The 21,630-nt window shown below is 38.2% G+C and overlaps 1 protein-coding gene across 1 annotated transcript; it reads right to left on the bottom strand.

Moving 5' to 3' along the window:
* Positions 1-11,153: 11,153 nt before the first annotated feature.
* On the bottom strand, positions 11,154-12,107 carry LOC129678948 (olfactory receptor 6P1). The gene has a single exon (XM_055609900.1). The coding sequence runs from the start codon at positions 12,105-12,107 to the stop codon at positions 11,154-11,156; it is 954 nt and encodes a 317-aa protein (XP_055465875.1).
* Positions 12,108-21,630: the final 9,523 nt, after the last annotated feature.

Genomic DNA, 21,630 nt, shown 5'->3' with positions numbered 1-21,630 from the left:
TCTCCTGTGCCAATGAGTTCCAATGTCTTACCCACTTTTTCTTCTAACCGATTTAGTGTATCTGGTTTTATGTTGATATCTTTGATCCACTTGGACTTTGGTTTTGTGAAGCATGATAAATATGGATCTATTTTCATTTTTCTGCATGTAGACATCCAGTTGGACCAGCACCATTTGTTGAAGATGCTGTCTTTTTTCCACTGAATGGTTTTGGCTTCTTTGTCAAAAATCAAATATCCATAGGTATGTGGGTTTAATTTTGGGTCTTCTGTCCGGTTCCATTGATCCACTCTTCTATTTCTATGCCAATACCAATGCCAATAACATGCCATTTTTATTACTATTGCTCTGAAGTACAGCTTGAGATCAGGCATGGAGATGTCTCCAGACAATCTGTTGTTGTACAGGATCGTTTTGGAAATTCTGGGTTTTTTGTTTCTCCATATGAAGTTTTTAATTTTTCTCTCAAGATCTATGAAGAATTGTGTTGGTATTTTGATGGGAATTACATTGAATCTGTAGATCGCTTTTGGCAGAATAGCCATTTTCACTATGTTAATCCTACTGATCCATGAGCACAGGAAATCTCTTCATCTTCTGATATCTTCAATTTCTTTCTTCAGAGATTTGAAGTTTTTCTCATACAGGTCTTTCATCTGCTTGGTTAGAGTCACTCCAAGGTACTTTTTGTTACTAGTGGCTATTGTGAAGGGTGTTGTTTTCCTAATTTCTTTCTCAGCCCTTTTGTCTTGGGTATACAGGAGGGCTTCTGATTTTTTTGAGTTAATTTTGTATCCAGCCACTTTGCTGAAGGTGTTTATCAGCTGAAGGAGTTCTCTGGTTGAATTTTTGGGGTCGCTCATGTATACTATCATATCATCTGCAAATAGTGAAACTTTGACCTGTTCTGTTCCAATTTGTATTCCCTTGATCTCATTTAGTTGTTTTATTGCTCTGGCTAGAACTTCAAGTACTATGTTGAAGAGATACGAAGAGGGTGGGCAGCCTTGTCTTGTCCCTGATTTCAGTGGGATTGGTTTGAGTTTCTCTCCATTGAGTCTGATGTTGGCTATAGGCTTGCTATATTGCCTTGAATCCCTGATCTCTCCAAGACTTTAAACATGAATGGGTGTTGGATTGTGTCAAATGCTTTTTCGGCATCTAAGGAGATGATCATGTGGTTTTTCTCCTTCAGTTTGTTTTTATGGTGGATTACAGTGATGGATTTCTCTCTTGGACTCTTTTCTTGTGTGTTTGCTTTGTCCAATTCCAATGTGTTGGTTTGGGTTTTTTCCTATTATATTTTCATTTCATTATTATCCCTAGAAGCCTTCTTACTTTCTAATGACTAGTGGAAAGAGAGTAAGGAAGGTGGAGAGGAACTGGGAGGAGTAAAAGAAGAGGAACTGATAATCAGAATATTTTATGTGAGAAAAAGTCTTTTTTCAATAAAAGGATAAAACAAACAACTGAAAGTATGTGAAACTATTTGTTCAAGTTCAGTTGGGTCATATATATCAACCTATCGTATATAAGTCTCACAGTACATTGCAGAAGAGGAAGTGGAACTAATGCAAGAGATCTGATGAGGAAAACTGTGAAATGTTGCCTTCTGGACATGCTGTGGCTATTGCACATATGAACTTCTGGCAGCTTGGTTGATCTGCACAAGATCAGAAGATCTGCCCAACACCAAGCCAATCAAAATTCCTGCACAGATGGGACAGGGGCTTCCAGGACCTCACCTCTAAGTAAGAAGTTATTGCCAGGTGATGGCTCACGAGAGAGGAAGAGTCACAGTCCTTTGGGAGTGTCACCACTATAGCTTGCTCAAGTCCCAGTGGATTGCCACACACACATGCATATGTGGTCAGTGCTGATTGGATTTATTGGGTTACTGGTTTAAAGTAGAGAGATGGCCTCTTGCTTAAGAAGGGAACATGTTGGGAGGTCCCAGAGGTTTCCAGAGTGAAATAATAGGAGGGGATATGATCAACATACATTGTAAACATGTATGAAATTTTCAATAATAAATAAAACATTATACAAAACATTACATAAAAAGGTATTATGCATAAAGTTAACTATGAATGTTCCAAACACAAGTACATATGTATTTCTGGCTTTTCTGTTAACTCATTTTAAAAAGTGACCACATAGAAATGCAAATTCAAAATAAAAAGAATATTAGGCCCAGCGTGGTGGTACCTGCCTTTAATCCGACAAGGAGGCAGAGTCAGATGAATCTTTATGTGTTTGATACCAGCTTAGTCTAATAAGAGAGCCCAGGATAGCCAAGGCTATACAGAGGAGCCCCTACTCTCAGAAAACAAAACAAGACACAACACAAACACAAAGAAAGAAAGAAAGAAAGAAAGGAAGAAAGAAAGAAAGAAAGAAAGAAAGAAGAAAAGAAAGAAAGAAAAAAGAAAAGAAAAGAAAAGAAAAGAAAAGAAAGAAAGCATTAAATGTCATGATATTCTCCTATTGTCTGGACATGACTAAGTCCAACAGCTTATGTTCTAAAAGTTTATTCCTTTTCTCAGTATGTCAGAGTTGAGACAGGAGGGCTTGAAGAGGTGGGACCTAATGAAATAATTTAGTCATAAAGGTTCTACTTCACAAGTAGATGGATGCTTCTTCTCACCATAGTAATGCCCTATTGAAATTATCAGTTTCATGAGCGTGAGCTGCTGCACCAAGAGCAGTCAGCCTCTCTCTAGTTTCCTACTTCCTGTCTCTCCAGGTGCCATCTCTCTTTCTCTATTCCCTGTTTTCAACCGAATGCCTTCCGTAGTGCTATTCACCTTGTTATGATGTAGCCAGAAGTTCCTCACTAGTGGCAAAATGGATGGAATATTTAAATTTTATTGTAGCCTCCAAAATGTGATGCAAACACCTTCTGTGTCTTATATAGTGCCAGTCACCTTCCTTAAGTCCAGACAGCCTGGCTAACAGTGGGAAGCAAACTGCTGCAGGCACATGAAAGGGAATAAAAGTCTCTCTCCCTAAAGCTATTCCTTACTATTTTATCATTTCAGATTGGAGAGATGTTGTGTTTCAGATTCTTTTTTTTTTCTGGCCCGTTCTGGTACAAGGAACAAATGTGATGTATAAAGATGGACACAGGCAACATACCCATACACAGAAAATGAAATAAAAAAAAATTTGAAACAAAGGTAATAAATTTACAAACAAATATTCTGGTGAAAATTGTAAAACAATACATACAGCAATAAATAGCTTAAAATGGAAAAAGACAATCTGGACTAATGGCTGCATATTTTTTACATGTGTCAAGAATTATAAATAATCTTAAATGATTTTAATCACACAGAAAGGTGAGGAGGGGTCTATAGCCATCCCCTTCACCGTTCATTATATATGGAATCTAGGTTTGTACAGACAGGTTTCTGTGGAGATCCTGGACTGAATCCCTCAGTGGGAATCATAAGGTGGCATCACAAATATCCAGAAGAAAGGATTTGCATTTTCTTTGCACCTTCTGGAAATAGTTTAATGTAGTCCTACCTGTTCCATGACTGGAAACACTTTCTCTCACCTGTGCAGACCCTCACCTCTTGAAACATCTAGAAACACTAGACTCCTGTGCCTTTCTGAGTCTTGTGATTTTTTTCTTTTGGATATATTCTGTTCCTTATTCATACTTTGTCAGCCAAAGGATCTTTTTCAAAGATTTCTTGTTCATCTTTTGCTGGTTCACTTTTTTTCTTTTCATTTCCCTGTCAATCTGCACCTGTTCCTCTAGGTAAACTTATCAAATATGATCCTTTACATTTATTAAATCTAAGACCCAAGTAAACACATCTAAACAACAACAGGGTGTATCTACTTCTTCCTTGCAATCAGCATGTCAGACAGAACCCACGGACATTTTCTTGTGCTTTACCTCTGTCTTTCTGAGGGTTATCATCATCTTTCTACATTAGATTAAGCACTTGTTCTCACCCTGTGGGTCAAGACTCCTTCAGTGCTAAAACAACCCTTTCACAAGGGTCACACATCAGCAGATCTCCTGCATATCAAGTATTTATTTTACTGGTTAGAACAGTAGCAAAATTACAGTGATGAAGTAGTAACAAAAGGAACTTTTCTAAAGGATCACATCGTTAGGAAGGTTGAGAACCACAAGGCTACAGCCTCATATATAATTTCAAAGCTTTGGTTCTTTATGCTCTCATCTAATCTTTCAACAAGTACAGAGCTGTCTATCACCTAAAAGGGTTGCATATTCTGATAAACATGCCGTTAGGTAACTCTAATTAAATGTACAAGCCTAGATGGTATAGATTCATCAGGAGACATGGAAAACAGAAGCCGTATGAGGCTGCTTTTGGTGCAACATGCATGAAATTTATATAAAAACTTTGTTATGCACACGTATCAGAAAATTCTAAAACAATAATGGCTGAGGTGTAGCGTGTTGGTATAGTATAAGCTTAACATGTCTCAGGCCCTGAGTTCAATCTCTAGCACTGAAAATAAAAAATGACAAAAAGGGTAATATAAAAACCACACAAACTCCATTGGCATAGACGTTTATTATCATTAGCTTTAAAATATATATAAAAGAAACACACTCTAGAATCATGATGAAGTAAATAAGCCAGTTACTCACTTGTTATCATTATGAAGTACACAATGCACACAATTTATGAACTAGCCTTTTATGAAACTAGCAGTGCATTAAGATCATTTATACCAGCATTGTAATAAGCTCCTGAATAGCACTGCTTGACTTGACTTAGTGATAAGGATTGCTCAGCTTCCTTATCATCAATGGAACCACTGGGGTGTGTGTGTACAGCTCATTGCACACTTTAATGTCCTTAGACCACATATGATTGTGCTAGTATATCTGCTGTTCTGTACTCACAGGAAGCTTTCATTACTGCAGAGAAGTTTGAGAACTTCTCTGTGTTTATTGCAACTCACTCTTCCCTTAACATATATCAATGATTTGTACACTTAGCATGGATCTCAAGAGGTAAGCCACTTCATCCTTGACAATTTTAGCAGACTACAAACCCAAGAAGCCATATACCCATAAAACCAGTCAAGAAACTCAGAGTTGTGGGAAAATGAATTCATCACATTATATACTGCCTCAGGCCAGATCCCAGCATCATCACCAGGCTGTAGTTAACTCTGCTGCAATCCTCACCACACTTATTCTCAAGTCTGCACTATTTGTCTTCCTAGCCCAATTTTTTAGTCCAAAAACAGGTCTGGGTGTGAGGGTGGGGAGTGAAATGTAAAGATTGATGTGTATGTTGGGTGTCTATCTGTGTATAAATATATGTATGTGAATCCAGACATGGGATTTTGGATGCCCTGGAGCTGGAGTTATAGACAAATGTGAGCCACCTCTGTAGGTTCTTGGAATTGAGCTTGGGTTCTCTGAAAGAACAGCAAGTTTTGTTTTTTTATTTAATTTTATTTATATATTTCTTTATTACAACTTATTCACTTTGTATCCCCACTGTAGCCCCTCCCTTGTCTGCTCCCAGTCCCACCCACCCTCCTTCTTTTCCTCCTATGCCCTTTCCTTAGTTCACTGATAGGGGAGGTCCACCCCTTCTATCTGACCCTAGCTTATCAGGTCTCATCAAGGCTGGCTGTATCATCTTCCTCTGTGGCCTGGCAAGGCTGTACCACCCAAGGGCAGGTGATCAAGGTGCTAGCCACTGAGTTCATGTCAGAGACAGTCCTTGTGTCCCTTACTAGGGAACCCACTTGGAAACTGAGCAGACAATGGGCTTCCTTTGAAGAGGGGTCTAGGTCCTCTCCATGCATGTTCCTTTGTTGGAGTATCTGTCTCTGCAGGCCTCCCTGGCTCTGTTGTTCTCCTTGTGGAGTTCCCGGTCCCTAAATGCTGAACAATCTTACTAGTTCCTCATTTAGTTTAGGAATTAGAAGTCAATTAGTAGTAAGATATTTGCACAGTACATTTGAGTTAAATGTACAGTAGGCAAAAATAAATAGATACATAGCTGAAAGAAGCAGTAACAAACTTATCAACATTAATGAACACATGGTAAGAATCTCATTTCACATTTGAAGTAAAAAAAATGCAACATTCTCATTCATTAATGAGAATGACCGTCACTGGCTTTTTCTCTTGTATAATGAAATGAAGTATATATGAGACTATCAAGTATGGAAACTAGGCTAAAATGGCTAAGAAAAGACTCATGTTTTGTGTTTGATATACTAACAAAGACTTATGATATATTTTTGTCTTTCTTGAGAAGAAAACCTTCTTTTATGAATTTGGTGTCTTTGTGTTTGGTACGTAGATGTTAAAAATTGCCATGTTCCCTTTGTGGATTTTTCTTTTATGAGTATAAAGTATTCTTGCCTAACTCTTCTTGTTAGTTTTGGTTTGAAATTTATTTTGTAAGCTATTTAATGGCTACACTGGCTTAATTCTTAGGTTCATTTGCTTAGAATATTTTTTTCATCATTTTGCCAAGAGGTGATGTTCATTCTTGATTTTAAGGTGCATTTTTTGGGGGGGGTTACATCAAAATGATAAAATATGATTTCTCATCCCTGTGTTTTTTGTCCTATTCTGATGTGGTTTTATTTTATTTTATTGATTACTATTGCTTAGATGCCCATTTATTTTCCATTAAGAGACAGAAGGGAAGTGAACTCAGATGTGAGGGAAATGAGGAAGACATGAAACAGTAACCAAAATATATTGGATAAAACAATATCTATATTCAATAAAAAAGATGAAACTTCATTTTCTTAATCCAATGACAACTTGGCATAATTTTGTATTCTATAATTGGAAATACTAAATTTTTAATCAGCTTCCTAACTTTACAATTAGTTGCAAGAATTCTTGGATCTTTGCTTTCCATAAATGCATTAGAGAAATTCAGCTCCTTACTATTTGGGTGAGTTTAGTAGTCAGTTAACAAGACACAAATGTCTGTAAAGAAAGAAAAGATTGGTATTCACAGTGACAAAATGGTGATAACAATGAACCTTTAATATCTAATAAATATATCAGTTACAGTCCAGATTTTCTTAGTATCTGCAACACAGCCCAATAGACTACTGAACTCTGTGCTTGACATCAAAGGCACTTGGAGATACATATAGCATAGAAAACCAAACAACTCAACATAGTAGTAGTAGGAGTTTGTCATAAGGGAATGAACAATGAAAGCAGCCAGCAGGCAAGATTGCTACTCAAAATCTTAGCTATGATAATATAAGGTCTGTTCAAAGGCATGTAGAGTCCACTTTGAGTTGAGACCCTCAACTCCATGAAAGCTGATATTGCTAAGAACAGATCCATGTGTGTGCAGAGCTTCCAGACCCCAGTGTAAGTGACGACAGTAGGTGAACCTGGGATTTCTTTCCTGCTTTAATTTTAATCTCCCCTGCTGGAGGACGTTACATATCTGTATCACAAGTAACACTGCCTAGTAACATTTATTAGGTTTCCAAGCCATCACAGGTAGGTAAGTAATCTTTAGTATCATAAAGAAATTTATCCACTGGGAAGAATTTTTTTAGATCCTTTGCTTAGACATGCACCATTTGCTTAGTATCCACAACAACCCCGGGAGGTAGTTGGTGTTATTTTCATTATGAAGGAGAGGAACTTTGAAAAAATAATTAAAGTTCCTGGTTTATGGACCTTGAGGTTGTTTGGAAGTTCTAGCAGGGGAGCACAGCTACTCCTATACCCTTGATGGAAGACCAGTCCTCCTCTATTTGGGGAAGGCCATCTTCTTCAACCAAGTCCTCAGCTTCAGGAGGGACACACAAGGAGTGGTGTGGGAGGAAGGAGATACTTGCCTAACAGCCAGATCAGCCAAATCAACCCTGGTGATCAAAGGGGTAACAGATATCGCCTGAACAGAACACCAACCGCACAGACTCTAAGATCAACAATCCATAAATGAGACCTCATGAAACTGAAAAGCTTCTGTAAAGCAAAGGAAAATGACAGACTATGGATTGGGAAAGGATCTTCACCAACCCTATGTCTGTTAGAGGACTAATATCCACAATATATAAAGAACTTAAAAAATTAAAAAGTAACAAATCAAGTAATCCAGTTAAAAAATGGGGTACAGTGCTAAACAGAATTTTCTGTAGAGGAATATTGAATGGCAGAGAATTACTTAAAGAAACGTTCAGCGTCCTTACTCATCAGGGAAATGCAAATAAAAACAACCCCGAGATTCCACCTTACACCCATCACAATGGCTAAGATAAAAAACTCAAGTAACAACACATACTGGTAGAAATGTGAAATTTTACAGCCACTTTGGAAGTCAATCTGGTGCTTTCTCAGAAAATTAGAAATAGAGCTACCTCAAGATTCAGCTATACCTCTTGAACATATATCCAAAAGATGCTCAAGTACACAACAAGGACATTTGTTCTACCATGTTCATAGCAGCTTTATTTGTAATAACCAGAATCTGGTTATTACATCCAAGATGTTCCTCAATGGAGGAATGGATAGAGAAATTGTGATACATTTACACAATGGAATACTACTCAGCAATTAAAAACAAGGAAACCATGAAATTTGCAGGCAAATAGACAGAACTAGAAAAGATCATTCTGAGTGAGGTAACCCAGAAGCCAAAAGACACACATGTATATAGTCTCATAAATGGATATTAGCCATATGATATAAGATAAACACACTAAAATCTATAGTCCTAAAGAAGCTAAACAAGAAGGATCTAGGATGATTAACTCTCATTCAGAAGGGCAAACAGTATAGACATCAGAAGTGAGAGAAGACAGCAAACAGAGCAGGAAGCTACCACAGAAGGCCTCTCAAAGAATCTGCCTCTCAGGGTACTGAACCTGATGCCAAGACTCACAGTCAAACTTTGGGCAGAGCAGGGAATCTTATAGAAGAAGGAGAAGATAGATAGATCTGAGGGTACAGAAGCTCCACAAGGAGACCAACAGAACCAAAAATTCTGGACTCATGGGGGCCTGCAGAGACCAGTGCTCCAACTAAGGTCCATGCATGAAGAGGACCTAGATCCCCTGTTCACTGTAGTTCATAGGCAGCTCAGTCTCCATGTGGCTTCCCTATTGAGGGGAGTAGGGGCTGTTTCTGATATAGACTCAGTAGCAGGCTTTTTGATCACCTTCCCCTGGTGTGTGGGGGCAGCCTTGCAGGCCGTAGGAAGAGAATGCAGCCAGTCCTGATGAGACCTGATAGAGGAGGGTCAGATAGTAGGGAAGGAGGACCTCCCCTATCAGTGGCCTAGGGGAGGGGCATAGGGGGAGAAGAGGGAGGGAGAGTAGGACTAGGAGGAGATAAGGGAGCAGCATACAGCCTAAGAAATAATAAATACATTTTAAAAATAATAAAAGATCCTTGCTCATGATTGGATAATGTATGTACAAACAGTAACTCTAGGATCAAACTGGTGTTTGTGGTTTCTAGGGTTTGTAATCTTCACCATAAAATCCATGCCTTCAGCAGTTCTACAACAGGAAAAAGAATGCCAACATCAACTGACTCACATGTGGAGAAGAATCTAAGGATACTTTCAAGTTTTATAAAATAGAAGCAGTTCTGTTGTTTTATGTAGGTCAGAATATTTTTTTGCTGATTTTATAGAAAACCCATAAGTAGTTTTCTTTGCTGAATAACTATCCCCACCTCTACCTCAACACACACAGCCTGCAACTGTATAGGCAAATGGATACAGACAATCTGTTTTATTGGGATTTTTTTTCAACTTCATAGTTATTTTATTCTTTTGTATGTTCCACTGATTTGGTTCATTGTGCAACAGTTTGAGTAAACAAATCTAGACTGCAGATGGATGTGATATTATCTGTAAGACCTTCAGCTTTCTAAAACTTGAAACTTGAAATAATTTGTTAGAATACCTACATTTTATAGTGCACAGTTAATGCATCCCCATTAGAACAGAAATGTCCTTACGTAGTTTCTGGATCTTGAGTATTTTCTTCCATTATATAGTTTTCTGTTCTCATCCTTTGCCTAGGGCTGAAATTATATGTATTTGACCAATATTGTGGCCTAGGGCATAAGTAGATAGCCTTGAATGAAAGTTTTCTCACACATTTTGCATACTACTTAATCAATATCTAGTAATCGAACCAGATTCATATCCTCCTGAGGTTCAAGAAGAGAGATGAGTAGAACATTTAGCCATCTTGACGTATATATGACTGAATGTCAACATCTTGACTATCAATGGCTTTGATATTAATCTGTAGAAATTAAGGCTATACAAGTCCATAAAATTTATTCTTTATACATGTATAAAATACACATGTACAGTTTTTAAATTGAATTATAATTTGAAAATATGGACTTTTTTTATGAGTAAGTTTTTTCTTTTTTTTTCTTTTTTTATTATTTTTTTCTTTTTAGTTACATTTTGTTAACTCTGTGTCCCAGCTGTATCCCGCTCCCTCATTCCCTCCCCAACCCCACCCTCCCTCCCAAATATGGACTTTTGAAGACCTTTTATTTCATATTTTTGCACTTATAAAATAATAAGCTTGATATAAAACAGAATCTCAAACTAGTTGTGAAACAAGTATTTCTAGGAAGTCTTAAAATTATTCATGGTAGAATATGACTCAGACATACTTGATGAGAGTCTTCGCAAATTTTAGGCAAACTTCAGTTGTTATATAAAGCTTTTATTAAAGCATTTTCATCATGGTTGTTTCCTCCCCAACTCTTTTCTTGATCCTTAATTCCTCCCTACCCATCCTACTTCATAGTCTTTTTCAATGTCTTTCTCCCTCCAAGCCTCCAAAACAAAACAAAAACCAAAACAAACAACAGATAGAGAACAAGTAAGACAAAATGCAGGCAAACAAATAAAAAACAAATGTGAAAAGGCATGGCATTAAAGAATCTTCATTGGAGACTTTCCACTCCAGGTAATTCTTACAATCCAACCTTATTTGGAAATATCTGTACAAAATCAATGGTTTATTAATTTTTGTTCGTATTAGGAGGTGGCCAGAGAGTATCAAAGTGATGACTAATTGACATCAGTGTTCCCTATGAGGACATTCTGTGATTGCTAGTCAAATGCTTAGTACGGCTTTTTTTCCCCCTCTCTTCCAGAATCTGTCACGCATCAGTCTGGAACATTCCTAGGATGGTGACATCTTCCCAGCATGGTCTTTCTGAAGGCCTCCTTTACCTCCTTGTTTCTTAAGCAGTAGATGGCTGGGTTGAGGAATGGAACAATGACAGTGTAGAGTACAGAGATGATCTTGTTGTAGTTGAATGTGTACATGGCTCGGGGCCGTGCGTAGGTGAAGAGAGTGGAGGAATAGTAGATGACCACCACTGCCAGGTGGGAGGTGCAGGTGGAGAAGGCTTTGTGGCGCCCCTGGGCAGTAGGGATCTTCAGGATGGCCACTATGATGGCAGCATATGAGGAAACTACAGCCAATAGAGGGAGCAGGATCATCACCAGGGCCAGCAGGAAGTCTACTAGCTCTGCTTGTTCCTTGTCTGAGCAGGTGAGGTTGAGAAGTGGGGAAATATCACAGAAAAAGTGGTTGATGGTATTGGGCCCACAATAGAATAACCGGGAAATGAAAAGTAGCTTCATCATGGAACTGAAGAACCCACTGCCCCAAGAAGCAGCTGCTAGGCGAGTGGCCAGACTGGGAGGCATGAGACTAGGGTAACGAAGGGGTTCACAGATGGCCAGATAGCGATCATAGGCCATAACTGCCAACAGGACACACTCAGTGCAGGCTAAAGCAATGAAGAAGTAGAGCTGGGTCATGCAACCTACATAAGAGACTCTCCCGTCCTGGGTGAGAAAGGCTCCCAAGAGTCTGGGAATGGTAACATTGATGTACCATAGTTCCAGGAAGGAGAGATGGCCAAGGAAAAAGTACATGGGACGATGGAGGCTTGGCGTGAGCCAGATTGTAGAAACAATAAGTAAATTTTCCAGTAATGTCAACAGATAAATTGCAAGAAAGAAAACAAAGAGGAGTTTCTGGAAGGGTGGAGAGGTAGGAAAACCCACCAGGACAAAGCCTTCCACATGGCTTCCACTGAAATTTCTCATGGTGTCAGTCCACTTGAATGCCTGCAAAAGTAACAGGAATAGGAAACATTAAAAGAAGGTGCATCAAAGACGTAACATCATTGAACAGGTTACAGATCTATAGTTGTTCAATGATTTATGACATCACTTATTCTTTTTATACATTTCCCCCTCCAGTTTATTGTTCAAATTCAAGGAAAAGTTCTCATACTTGAAGATGATGCTTGGTAGCTAACCACCTCAGCTGCATTAAGTATTCAGTGAATGCTAGCAGAGACTTCAGAATAGCCTTGGTATTTTGTTTTAGTTTTCAACAGTTTTTAAAACCCATGATATCCCCTTCTTTCATTTTCATCAAGAATAACTACAAACTCCCAAGCCCCAAAGTAATTTTGCTCAGTGTTTATTGAATAAAACAATAAAAGCAGGACATGAAAGTGAATCCTTGGGGCTTGTCACTCAACAGAAATCGACAATGAGGTAGCAGGAGCTCAGCGATTGCTGGAGCTACAGTGCAAGACAACACAGCAAGAATTAGTTTGAAATGTTTCCATTCCAACTGGAGAAGCAATCCAATGCAGAGATGAGGAAACTCTCTGAAAAGAGCTTCATTTAAAAAGTCTTTTTAAATGAGGTCCTTCCTTGTGCCAGAGTCATAGTGTTTCATTCCTCGGACTAGTGTGGCAAGCTGCCTGTGCCAGACTGAATGGAGATTCCTGCTCTTCCGGCTACTCAGGGGGATGAGTCAGAAAGATGGAATCCAAGAGTTCAGGACTAGCTTGGACAACAAAGTAAGAATTTCTATGAGAGAGGTATAAAAGCTGTGGGTTATTTCAACATATCCACATGACCACACATTCATTCACACACACACACACACACACACACACACACACACACACACACACACACTGAAATACAACTAAAGTCAAGCTTATTGAGAAGCTGAAACAAAAGCTTTGCATGCTGTAATCTTTGGAATCTGTGACTGTTACAGAGGCTAAGAATGTGTGATTCAATTAATAATTTAAATTACTAATTTCCAGGTGGAGAGATTGTTCTGAGTTAATTAAGTGTCTTTACAGCCAACCATAAGAAACTTTAAAGAGGGGCTAGAAAGAAATGTGAAGCTGAACTACAAATGGGAACACATCATAAAGATGTAACACAGAGAAATTTGAAGATGTGGTAGGTCTCAAGACTAAAGATTTAGTTACAAAGTAAGGAACACCAACAGACACCAGAATTTAAATGAGGTAGAAAATCTCTCCCAGAGCTTCTAGAAGACTCATAACTCTCCTAGCACTTTTTTAAAAAAATTTTTATTAATTACACTTTATTCATTTTGTATCCCCCCATAAGCCCCTCCCTCCTCCCCTCCCGATCCCACCCTCCTTTTCCTTTCTGCATCATGCCCCTCCCCAAGTCCACTGATAGGGGAGGTTCTCCTCTCCTTCTTTCTGATCTTAGTCTATCAGTTCTCATCAAAAGTGGCTGCATTGTCCTCTTCTGTGGCCTGGTAAGGCTGCTCCCCCCTCAGGGGGAGGTGATCAATGAGCAGGCCAATCAGATTATGTCAGAGGCAGTCCCTCTTCTCATTACTATGGAACCCACTTGGACACTGAAATGCCATGGGCTACATCTGTGCAGGGGTTCTAGGTTATCTCCATGAATAGTCCTTGGTTGGAGTAGGGGTCTCTGGGAAGTTCCCTGTGTTCAAATTATCTTGTTCTGTTGCTCTCCTTGTGGAGTTTCTGTCCTCTCCAGCTCTTACTATTTCCCACTTCTTACATAAAATTCCATTCACTCTGCCCAACAGTTGGCCATCAGGTCAGCATCTGCTTTGATAGTCTGCAGGGCAGAGGCTTTCAGAGGCCCTCTGTGGCAGGTTTCTAGTTTGTTTCCTGTTTTCTTCTTCTGGCTTTCAGATTTTGACATTAAAAAAAGTGTTGCAGATTTCAAACTATCACAAAGGACTCTGGGAAGCAAATATCATCTTGAACCACTACGTTATAAAGCAGTACTGGCCACAGGAAACTGGCAAGTCTACAAAGCAGGAAGTTGTCATACTCTAACTGACAATTCTGCTATGCTTTCTTGGTCACCTGTCAACACTGCCAGAGACCTGACTTCTTCAAGGGGCTCTTGGGAAAGTTGCAAAACTGACTTAAGAGAGCACCACATGACTGACACAAACATGTTCATTATCAGTAGAATCTAAGCATGTCACATTTCTTCCTTAAATAAACTTTAAAAAGAGGTATACCAATCTGACACTAATAGTTAAAGCACCCTAATCTAAATGAAACCACTATGTCACTCTTCATCTATTCAAAGCATCTAAATATTGATGCTATGATATTCATTAATACCCGTTTTAAATTATGTAAGTGAATCTAAATAGTAATATTAACACGACTCTATCACAATCCAAGGCATTTTATTATATATTTGTATTTGCAATTCTTCTATTGGTTCCTCTGTATCATCTTTCATTTCTGTATTCTTGATATTACAAGTGCTTTTTAAAAATATTTCCTTCTAGATATTAATAATTAGCACACATTTAGCTCAAGCCAGATAAATATCTAGCAAAGTTTGAAAAATTACATTAGACAAAAATAGTAAAATTTTACTGAAGCACCTTCTTCTATTAATGTGGATTGTATGTTTTTGATTTTTATGTGCAGCCATTGACTACATATAATCCCCAATGAGAAAGATTTCAGCATCAATTTCGTTCTTGCATCTCATTATAGAACTCTAAACACTGAGAAAATCAGTTCATCCAAGTGCCAAATGATGCTCTGACAATGAAAGTTGTTTTGCTATAACAATAACACCAAATTATTTTAACATTTTAATAAGTACATTAAAAACTACACTGTAATCTATCAACAAATCATTTGTATTGATGTCTTAGTTGACAACATGATTAGCTAACTGGAAGAATTTTTTATCTCATTATCTGTCTTTCATTGTTTCAGTGCTGTTGGCCCTAATATGAACTTACACTCTGGGGCAGTTTTAGACCCATAATATGCAATTATGCCATTCTTTATCAAGAACAAGAAATTGTTTTTGAACAAGGGATTTGGAAAGAAAAAAAATGCTCCTTCTCAAGCAGATTGATTTTAGGAAGTGCTCATAAGGAAGTTTGATGAGGAGAAGGAACAATTCCCTTGATACTATTTCCTACCCTGATCTTGGGGGAAAAATTGTAACTCCGAGTGCACATTAGCCTCGGGTTAGAAATCAGGTAGTAATGGGCTAGACACTTAGGTGAGAGTTGGAAGAGGCTTGCAGGCTCTCCAGAACAAAGCGGCTAAGCAGATGCCAAAGACGCTTGAGCGATCAGGGGTTTGCTGATGAACGTGCTTTCATGTCCTTTTTCCAGTATACACAGTAGTGTCTAAGAGGCAGTAAGCCTCTACCCAATGTCAGTGGAATAGACTGCAGTCCCATTTCTGTTTCTTTTTACATATATGTATATATATATACATAAATATATAATACATGTAAATATAAATAAATATGTAAATATTTATTTTAATATGTAAACTTTAAATATGTGAATATTTATATTTAAAGTCATAAAAATATATATATTTAAAAGTATCTTACATAGCTTCATTAAGATATATGTTTTATAAACTTAAAAATCTGAGACAAATATAAAATGTAATTACTGGTGGCAGCACTGTACAAAATCTGGTTAAAGTTTCAACTTGTCCAGGATTATTCTTTAAATAATGGGGGAGAGGAAGGACCAAAAAAAAAAAAAAAAAAAAAAAAAAAAAAAAAAAAGGGGGGGGAGAAAAAAAAAAAAAAAAAAAAAAAAAAAAAAAGCAAACAAAAAATGTTGGGGAAGAAATGAGAATGGGCAGGAGCACAGGAGACCCATTCCTTCCTTCACAAATTGGTTGATGTCACCTTCCTCCTGATACCCACCATGACTTAAATTATCTCCTGACTTCCAGGCAAGCCAGCACGTAGGCTGCTTTGCGCTCAAAGGTGTCTATGACTCTAACTCCCTCCCTGTCCTCAGTGACACTTATCATCCTCTGAGACTCCCAACAGAATCCCGTTTGCTACTCAGACCACCCTAGGAATTCCCCTCCAGCCAAGGCAAGTTTGACCCCTGTTATAAACTGGATCTATTTTCCTCTCTTCTCTACAATCTGCTTTGTGAAGAGGCTGACCTATACAGACACCTAGGTGCAGGGTTCAGCTTATCTCCTCTGAGTCTCTCTGGGCTCCATGGCTGCTGGCCTCATGTTTAACTGTGTCCCCCCTTTTTTATCTATTTGCTCTTGCTTCTGGCAACCCCTTGCTTCTTCCTCTTTGCACTCCAAACCTTTTATGTTAATCAGGACTGCACCCTGCTATCAGGGCAAGACAAAACAGATGAGCCTAAACTGTCATGATGACTATATATTCTCTTATCATTTGGAGACTTACACCCTAAGTAGAAATTAATAGTGGTGTGTGTGGTGGGGACATTCTTGAGTATCTCACCAGTACATTTCTTTGTTGAGGACGATTTGCCCACAAAGTGAAACAATTCACTATTTTCTAATAGCTTGGTGATTCCGTAGGTAGAAGAGGACCTGAAAATACAAAAGCATCTCTCGAGCCAAATTGGCTATTTACAACAGCAAACCTGCCTGAATTCCTACCCAGCCCCAACCTCCTGCATGCTACATAAGTGAAATTCTAACAGTCCAGTCCTCCACCTCTGAGATTGCTGCTGCATAGGGGGTAAGCCTTTATCCAGAGACACAAAAATAGAGCCTTCTGCACAGAAACACTACTTCCAGAGAAATCTAAGATTACGTGATTTCCAGTTTTCCTTCAGTTTTTCTCTTGATAACTCAAAATGAATATCAGTGCTCTAGTAAATGATAAAGTGGGTTTATAACTGAAGAACCCTGATGTCATTGATATATAAAGAAGATATATTAGCCTGTGGCAGTCTCTGAGCACTTGTTATGTGCTGACAGTTCGGCACAATGAGCTGAAGCACATACGACTAGCATAAAAAGATGAATTCTTTTTTTAAGGATCATACACCTGGGACATTGTGGGTCTGACGTAAACACATGATCCTGCCGTGTTTGTCTGGGAGAAAATGTCAAGGAGCAAATGCTGGCAATGATGTAGAAAAAAAATGAAGCTTATTGTGGTTGTTGAGAATGAAAAATAGTACAGCCACGTTGGACGGCAGTATGGAGGTCCTTATAGCAATAAAACTAGATTTGTTATACATTCAGCTATCCAACTTCTGGGGGGATATTCAAAAGAAAACACAGTCAGCATTAGAAAGATATACCACTTGCATACACTTGTTTCCTGCAGATTTATTCACAATGTTTGTGATGTGTAATCAGTCAAGTTGTTCATCAAGGTGGGGCCTCAGGAGATAGCTCAAAGAATAAAGTGCTTATGGTGCAAGGATAAAGACCTGAGTCCAAATCTCTAGAGTCCATGTAAAGCTGGGACAGCATCATGCTTCTGAATGATCAGGGTTATGTCTTCAGAGAGATAAATGTAGACAGGAGTCTCTCCAGAATCTCAGGGGTCAGCTAGTCTGGTGTTTGCAGCAGTGAGCTACAAAGAGACTGTCTCAAACAAGGCAGAATGTTTTGACCAACACCAGAGGGGTGATTATTTTCACACACACACACACACACACACACACACACACACACACAGGTGCACGCACATGCACACAGTCACACATACACAAATGCACACACATCAAACACTCATACTCATAAAAATGTATAATTGGTTTAGAAAATATGATTTTATATATATATATATATATATATATATATATACACACACATAAAATGTGATGTTATTAAACTTTATAAAAAAGGGAAACTACCATTTCAGCAAAATGGAAGAAATTCGATGGCATAGAAAGACTAACACTGTATATATTCCTTCATATATAGAAGCTAAAAATGCTGACCTCAAGGTAGAAGAAAATAAAGCAATGTTTGCTAGAAATGGAGAAAAACTATAGAGGGGTTGCAAAGTCTCCAAACACAAAGAAATGATAAAAAATGCTAATATCCTTCCTAATCAACCTCTACACATTGTATACACGTGTTAAAATATCACCTCATATTCCATAATATACACTCTTTCGTTCTATTATAAAAATAAGAAATGCACACATTTCTATACCGGAGAATATCCTTATACTAATGGACATTTTTTTAAAAGTTTATTTTTACCATTTTTAAGGAATCATAGTAGGACACTCACTGTGAGATGTTGATGGATTAAGATTTATCGGAATTTAAGCAGCCTGGATACTCAGGAAAAGTCAACGACTTTTCAGCCTCGTGAAAACTATAAGCAATGGTGAAGGGCCTGTAGAATATATTTTCTTTGAGATGCTCACCGGGTCCTTTAGGTTTCTGTCTTCCACAGTCACTTTCTTCCAATTTTTGAGCATTTGTTAGGCCTGGTTCCTTGTAGCTTTGGGACAGTCATGGTCTATTACAGCTCTCCTTCAGTAGACGTGACACTTCATGATAGAACTAGTTATTTTTGGCAGGACAGGACAGAGCTTGAGCAGATAGGGCCCCCAAGGCAAAGAAGGGGACAGTAGGCAGCTCTTATCAACAGAAGCATCCCTCATCAGGGACATGGCCCCTTAAGACATATTGTCATGGTGACCTATGTTTCTCCAACAAGACTGTCCAACTCACAAACCTCAGGGAATTTTTTTCTAGGGCACATGTGGTAGTGTGAGGCCTAAAGGAATATAGGCCTGCAGTGAATTAGAGTACAATCTTCAAATTCATTGCTTCTCAAATTCTGATTTCAGAAAGGCTAAAGAGGCAAATAGATATGAAACCTCAAGACTAAAATTCTGCTGAGGAAATGAAATGATGAAGTATAAGAGCTGTGGATGAATGAGTTCTCACAGATTCTATTCGCATATTGATGACATGACTATTTGTCAAAATTGGCCATCTCTGCATCTTACCATTTGTCTGCCTATGGGTTGGAGATGTGTGATTTGTTTTGCTTCCATAGTTAGAAGCTTAATGAGGGAGATGTCCTTTCCTGCTTGCATTTCTCTTCTTACCCCTGCTCACACACACCCAGTCCTGTTTCTGGATAAAAAGTGGACTTAGAAGACAAATAGTGCAGACCTCAGAATAAGTGTGGTGAGGATTGCAGCAGAGTTAACTACAGCCTGGTGATGATGCTGGGATCTGACCTGAGGCAGTTTATGATGTGATGAATTCTTTTTCCCAAAACTCTGGGTTTCTTGACTGGTTTGTGGTCTGTTAAAGTGGTCAAAGATGAAGTGGCTTACCTCTTGAGATCCATGCTAAGTGTACAAATCATTGATATATGTTAAGGGAAGAGTGAGTTGCAATAAACACAGAGAAGTTCTCAAACTGCTCTGCAGTAATGAAAGCTTCCTGTGAGTACAGAACAGCAGATATACTAGCACAATCACTTGTGGTCTAAGGACATTACAGTGTGCAATGGGCTGTACACACGCACCCCAGTGGTTCCATTGATGATAAGGAAGCTGAACAATCCTTATCACCAAGTCAAGTCAAGCTGTGCTATTCAGGAGCTTATTACAATGCTGGTATAAATGATCTTAATGCACTGCTAGTTTCATAAAAGGCTAGTTCATAAATTGTGTGCATTGTGTACTTCATAATGACAACAAATGAGTAACTGGCTTATTTACTTCCTTTTATATATGTTTCTTTTATATATGTTTTAAAAGCTAAAGATAATAAACAACTATGCCAATGGAGTTAGTATGGTTTTTATATTACACTTTTTGTCATTTTTATTTTCAGTTCTGGAGAATGAATTCAGGGCCTGAGACATGTTAAGATTATACTATACCACCAAGCTATACCTCAGCCATTATTATATATTATAAAATTATCAGAATTTTCTGATACATGTGCATAACAAAATTTTTTATAGAAATTTTATGTATGTTGCACCAAAAGCGGCCTCATACGGCTTCTGTTTTCCATGTCTCCTGATCGATCTATACCACCTAGGCTTGTAAATTTACTTAAAGTTACATAATGGAATGATTATTAGAATACGCAACCCTTTTAGGTGATAGACAGCTCTGTACTTGTTGAAAGATTAGATGAGAGTATAAAGAACCGAAGCTTTGAAGTTACATCTGAAGCTGTAGTCTTGTGGTTCTCAACCTTCCTAACGATGTGATCCTTTAGAAAAGTTCCCTTTGTTATTACTTCATCACTGTAATTTTGCTACTGTTCTAACCAGTAAAATAAATACCTGATATGCAGGAGATCTGCTGATATGTGACCCTTGTGAAAGGGTTGTTTGAGCACTGAAGGAGTCTTGACCCACAGGGTGAGAACAAGTGCTTAATCTAATGTAGAAAGATGATGATAACCCTCAGAAAGACAGAGGTAAAGCACAAGAAAATGTCCGTGGTTTCTGTCTGACATGCTGATTGCGGGAAGAAGTAGATACTCCCTGTTGTTGTTTAGATGTGTTTACTTGGGTCTTAGATTTAATAAATGTAAAGGATCATATTTGATAAGTTTACCTAGAGGAACAGGTGCAGATTGACAGGGAAATGAAAAGAAAAAAAGTGACCCAGCAAAGGATGAACAAGAAATCTTTGAAAAAGATCCTTTGGCTGACAAGGTCTGAATAAAGACCAGAGTTTATCCAAAAGAGAAAATCGCAAGACTCAGAAAGGCACAGGAGTCTAGTGTTCCTAGAGGTGAGGATATACACAAGTGGGAGAAAGTGTTTCCAGTCATGGATCAGATAAAACTACATTAAACTCTTTCCAGAAGGTGCAAAGAAAATGCACATCCTTTCTACTGGATATTTATGATGCCACCTTGTGATTCCCACTGAGGGATTCAGTCCAGGATCTCCACAGAATCCTGTCTGTAAACACCTAGCTCTCAGATATAATACATGGTGAAGGGGATGGCTATAGAACTCTCCTCATTTTTCTGTTTGATAAAAATCATCTAAGATTATTTATAATTCTTGATACATGTAAACAATATGCAACCATTAGTCTAGACTGTCTTTTATTTGGATTTTAAGATATTTATTGCTTTATGTATTATTTTATATTTTTGCCATGAGAATTTATTTTTTTTAAATGCAAGTTGTCTTTTTTCTAAACTTTCTTTAATTGTATTTTATGTGTGTGGCATGTTGTCTGTGTCATGTTTATATACCACATGCATTCCTCATATCAGAGCAGGCCAGGAAAAAAAAATCTTTGAATCACAACCTGTCTACAATCTGAAATCCTAAAACAGAAGCAATAACTTAAGTTAGAGAGACTTTTCCTTGTTTTCATGTGCCTACAGGGGTCAGCTTCCCACTGTTAGCCATGCTCTGTGGACTTCAGGAAGGTGACTGCAGTATATAAGGCAAAGAGAGGACAGGAACTCCACAAGGAGAGCAACAGAATGAAGAAATCTGGGCCCAGGAGTCTTTTCTGAGACTGATACTCCAACCAAGCACCAAGCAT

This window comes from Psammomys obesus, unplaced genomic scaffold (assembly GCF_907164565.1).
Source record: "Psammomys obesus unplaced genomic scaffold, mPsaObe1.curated_primary_1811, whole genome shotgun sequence".
Taxonomy (NCBI): domain Eukaryota; kingdom Metazoa; phylum Chordata; class Mammalia; order Rodentia; family Muridae; genus Psammomys; species Psammomys obesus.
Note: the sequence above shows the minus strand (reverse complement) of the source record. Positions and strands in the feature narration are given on the sequence as shown.

Bases quoted from the DNA above. Each gene is read 5' to 3' on its own strand.
- LOC129678948 (XM_055609900.1), bottom strand. From the start codon at position 12,107: ATGAGAAATTTCAGTGGAAGCCATGTGGAAGGCTTTGTCCTGGTGGGT.